The sequence below is a fragment of the Macrobrachium rosenbergii genome, chromosome 56 (genome assembly GCF_040412425.1).
Source record: "Macrobrachium rosenbergii isolate ZJJX-2024 chromosome 56, ASM4041242v1, whole genome shotgun sequence".
Lineage (NCBI taxonomy): Eukaryota > Metazoa > Arthropoda > Malacostraca > Decapoda > Palaemonidae > Macrobrachium > Macrobrachium rosenbergii.
Window position 1 is genome coordinate 29,512,584 of NC_089796.1, and position 5,000 is coordinate 29,517,583.

The 5,000-nt window shown below is 36.9% G+C and overlaps 1 protein-coding gene across 1 annotated transcript; it reads right to left on the reverse strand.

Annotated features, from left to right (window-relative positions):
- Nucleotides 1-567: 567 nt before the first annotated feature.
- Nucleotides 568-1,590, reverse strand: LOC136836142 (uncharacterized). Its single transcript, XM_067100139.1, has one exon. The coding sequence runs from the start codon at nt 1,588-1,590 to the stop codon at nt 568-570; it is 1,023 nt and encodes a 340-aa protein (XP_066956240.1).
- Between the last annotated feature and the right edge of the window lie 3,410 nt (nt 1,591-5,000).

Genomic DNA, 5,000 nt, shown 5'->3' on the forward strand with positions numbered 1-5,000 from the left:
GTGTAGACTCTAGCCAGTGAGAGTTCCTCCGCCTGACGAGTTGGGGAAACTCGGCAGCCGTTGACTCCCACTGGGAGAGTTCTTCACCTGTTGGGGTTGGGAAAAGCACAACTGTTGACTTTAGCCAGTGAGACTCCTCCGCCTGACAAGTTGGGTCAAAATCACCAGCCGTTGACTCCATCTGGGAGAGTGGGAGAGTTTTTACGCCTGTTGGGGTTGGGAAAAGCACGGCCTCTGATCACTTCTGAGGAGTTTGTCCTTCACCCTACCGTTGTTGTCCATTTGAGGGCCTGTTGTCCTAAGGCTTGCTCCTAAACTTCGTTGTTTTATATTCTCGTGAGGAGGTCAAGTACCTGCCCTTCTCATGTGCTTTGGCTTTTTCTATTTTCAGCAAGTTCTCCATCTTCTTTCCGTGATGGAGAGCATCCTCAAGTTTGTTGGCCATTTCTTCTATTTTCTCATCCCTCTTCTTGAGCTCCACAGCAAACCTATCTGTAATCTTTGCTTTATATTGTCGTAGGCAGGTCAAACATCTGTCCGTCTCATCAGCTCTGGCCTTTAATATTTTTAGGTAGTTCTCCATCTTCTTTTCCGTGATGGAGAGCAGAAACAAGTTATTGGCCATTTCTTGTGTCTTCTCATCCCTATTCTTGACCTCGACAGCAAAGCGATCTCTAAGCTTTTTTCATTTTCTCGCAAGTTGGTCAAATGTCTGTCCATCTCATTTACTTTAGCCTTTTCTTTTTCAACTAATTTCTCCATCTCCTTTCCGTGATGGAGGGCAACCTCAAGTTCGTTGGCCATTTCTTCAATTTTTTCATCCCTTTTCTTGACCTCCACAGCAAGGCTATGTCTAACCTTTGTTTCATATTCTCTTAAGGTCAAGTATAATTCCATCTCGTCTGCTCTGGTCTTTTGTATTTCATACCAGTTCTTCATCTCCAGTTCTTGTTTTTCACGTTTCCAATTTTGTTGTTCGTTTAAGAGAGATTCCATTTGATGATGTTTGAGTATAACCTCCGCTTCCAAGATTCTTATGTAGTTTCCCAGGACCTGTTCTCTTTTTTGTGCTTCTGCCAAGAAATTCGCCGTCTTCTTTCCTTGAACCTCAGTTTTATGTTCCAGTTCTTGAATTTGGTGTTCCAGGTCTAGTTTTTCACGTTTCCAGTTTTCTTGTTGCTTTAAGAGATCTTCTGTTTGACCATGTTTGATGAGAAGCTCCACTTCCAAGGCTTTGAAGTATTCCCCAAGCGCCTTATCTCTTCTGTTTGCTTCTGCCAACAAAGTCTTCGTCTTCTCGCCATCACTGAGAGCAGTCTCAAGTTTGTTGGCCAGTTCTTTTATCACATTATCTCGTTTCCGGATCTCCGCTTCAACTTCTTTCCTAATTTTCCTGTTCATCTCTTCAGCTTCGTGTGTTATTACGTCTTTCTCTCTGAACAGCTGTTGTAGTCCTGTGTCTTCTAGTGGGTTTCTCTCTTCGGACAGCTGTTCTGGTCTGGTTTCTGCAACAGCCAGTCCCTGTCGGTGTTGCTTTTGTTTTTGGTGACGTATCCATTTATTATAAGCGTATAATCCAACAGAAACCATGACGCCAATGACACGTCCAACAGGAACTCCTGTCGGCCATCCGCCATCCGTCAAGTGCCATCCGACATCCGTCACTGGCATCGGTTCCAGATTTGGTGCCTTCGGTGAGACGAGTCCGACATCGACAACTTTAGGTACTGGTATTTTTGCATGATCAGTGGAAACGAATTCCTCTATAATTGTAGTCGCTGGTAGACAGCTCGCAACCAGGCCAAACAATGGACACAAATATTCACGTAATTTAATAAACATTCTGAGAGCTTAACTATTCAAGGACCTTGAGCTTAGCCCTAGTTTTTAGATATCTTTCCTCAATCTCCGGAGGAATCCCAAGAGAGGAGGAAGCCGTTTGGAGTCGATCCATGAGTCCGCAACCTATAATGGATCGTAGAGACTGATTTGATGTTCAAGAATTCGGAGTCCGAATTGATATGGAGCCTTTTTCCGGACCCAAGGTTGGCTCCAGGAGGCGCTTCGAACTTGTGAAGCTCTTTTCGTTGTCGGAGGATTCTGCAGGAGGATCAGGGGATCCCGTGCCTGAGGAGTGTGGACGTGAAGCTGCTGAATCATTTATATCAAAGGAAACGAATTTCAGGGGATATTCTAAATACCACTTCAAATGGGCGATGCAGGCCGGAGATCCACATATCTTCAAGGGGTGCCCATCGCCTTAACAACTCTTTTTAACTGAGGGGATGGAATTGTCACCGAGGATAAATTAATAGACACAGCGAAACATCCTTACGTTGTAAATGACGTCATAGAGTTTCAAGGTCTCGTATTTTTCTAACAAGATTTTATGCATGCCATATCTATATATTCGTGGCTTAGGAAGAAAACGATTATCAGGTGAATGAAAAAAATCTTTGGACTCTAGCGTCCACTCTCGATTCTGTCTTCCAGTAATTCTTATTCTCTTTCCCTTGGCAGAGGCACCAAAATGATTGTATTCATTGACGACAATGATTGTTGTAAACAGGATTGAACAATTGATTGGTTTAGGGAACACGAGATCCGGCGACTAAGTGCGCTAGTCAAAAATGAAGCAACTTTGGAGGTTGGACGTAGGGGACCTTAGCCAGTAAAGACGTATTTTGGTGGCAGACTCCATTTTCCTTGAGAGACGAAAACGGGTTATTGTTTTTTTATAATAACATTCGTGTCAAGTTTAGAACATTAGAATTAGGATTGTTGAATTATTTAGGCGCATTTAAACCAAGGTGCTAGTGATCTCTCTCTCTCTCTCTCTGACAGATTTGGAATTCATATACATATATCCACGCACACACACATGTATGTGTGACTGTGTATGACTACATATAAGTAGATATATACATATGTATATATATACATATACATATATGTAGTCATACACACACACACAGACACACACACACACACACACACACACACACACACACACACACACACATATATATATATATATATATATATATATATATATATATATATATATATATATATATATATATATATATATATATATGTATATTTATATATATGTATATATATCTACTTATATGTATTATACGCACACACATATGTGTGTGTGTGCATGACTACATATTAGATATATATATATATATATACTGGGTGTATATATATATATATATATATATATATATATATATATATATATATATATATATATATATATATATATATATATATATATATATATATAAATATATATATATACATATACAGTATATATATATATATATATATATATATATATATATATATATATATATATGTATGTATATTTATATATATGTATATATATTCATTTATATGTAGTTACATACACACACACATATGTGTGTGTGTGCATGACTACATATTAGATACATATACATATGTATATACTGTGTATATATATATATATATATATATATATATATATATATATATATATATATATATATATATATGTGTGTGTGTGTGTGTGTGTGTATGACTACATATAAGTAGATATACTGTATATATATATATATATATATATATATATATATATATATATATATATATATATATATATATATATACACACACACTGTTATATATATACTGTATATATGTGTGTGTGATATACTGTATGTATATGAATTCCAAATCTGTCAGAGAAAGGGATCGCCAAAACCTCGGTTTGAAATATGCCTAAATAACTCCACAATTCTAATTCTAATGTTCTAAACTTGACACGAATGTTATTATATAAAGATAACTCGTCTTCGTCTCTCAAGGAAAATGGAGTTGCCACCAAAATACGTCTTTATAGTCTAGGGTTCCCTTCGCCCAATCTCTAAAGTTTCTAAATTTTTTACTACCGCACTCAGTCACCGGATCTCATATTACCAAAACAAACCAATTGTTCACTCATGTTTACAACAATTACTGCGTGTTGTCATGTCGTCAATGAATACATTCATTTTGGTGAATTCCAAGTCACTGGCCCCTTTGCTGGCTTTCTTCCATATAAATAGGGTTCGTCTTCTGAATAATAATAATAATAATAATAATAATAATAATAATAATAATAATAATAATAATAATAATAATAATAATAATAATAATATTGTCCAATGTTCATATTTCGATGGATGAAACAGCGTGTTTCTTACAGTAGAAATTCCTTATTTTAGTATGACAATTCCAGGAGAATCTACGGATTTACATCCCAGGTTTCAGTAACCTGCTGTATTACTTTAAAATAAAGAATTTCTGCTGTAAGAAATACGCTGTTTCATCCATCGAAATATAAAAATTGGACAATTATTGATTAATATTGATATGTAGGAAAAGCGATTTATCAGAAGAATTGAGAAAACTCAGCATAAAATCAATTCGCCGAATGCAGCCATTTTATTCAACAAAACTTGCCTCAGAGTGTATTCTTCCTTCGAATAATAATACGAATAATAATAATAATAATACTAATAATAATAATAATAATGTAAAACCAACATCAGTAAATATATCAGCCTTCAAATCAGTCGCAAGATAAATATCTCTGAAACTGATGCATTAGTCACAAGACAAGTGGCAGTCTTTGGGAAAGTGACCAGAGGTCATCTTCCTTCCTTCCTTCCCCTCAACTCCGACTCTCTCGCAGACAGTTAATATATTCATAGTGACTTCCGTTCCAAAAGGGCGTGTCCTCTCTTTCCATAGGTATTTCGGGGGGTTTTAAGGTTTGACGCTAGAGTAGAGACGCGCAAAACGGGGAAAATGGGTTATGGTGAATTGTTTAGAACTTGAAGCTGGCAGTGGACGCGGGTGTGTGGTGCCTTACAGTCGAGAGTTTCTCTTTTGATGGGAAGGTTCTTGTTGTTGTAAACAAGTTCTGTGTGTTTCAAGTCTTGCAAGAGTTGTTGTGAGCCATGATG

Coding starts and splice junctions, on each gene's coding strand:
- LOC136836142 (XM_067100139.1), bottom strand. CDS start 1,590: ATGGTTTCTGTTGGATTATACGCTTATAATAAATGGATACGTCACCAA.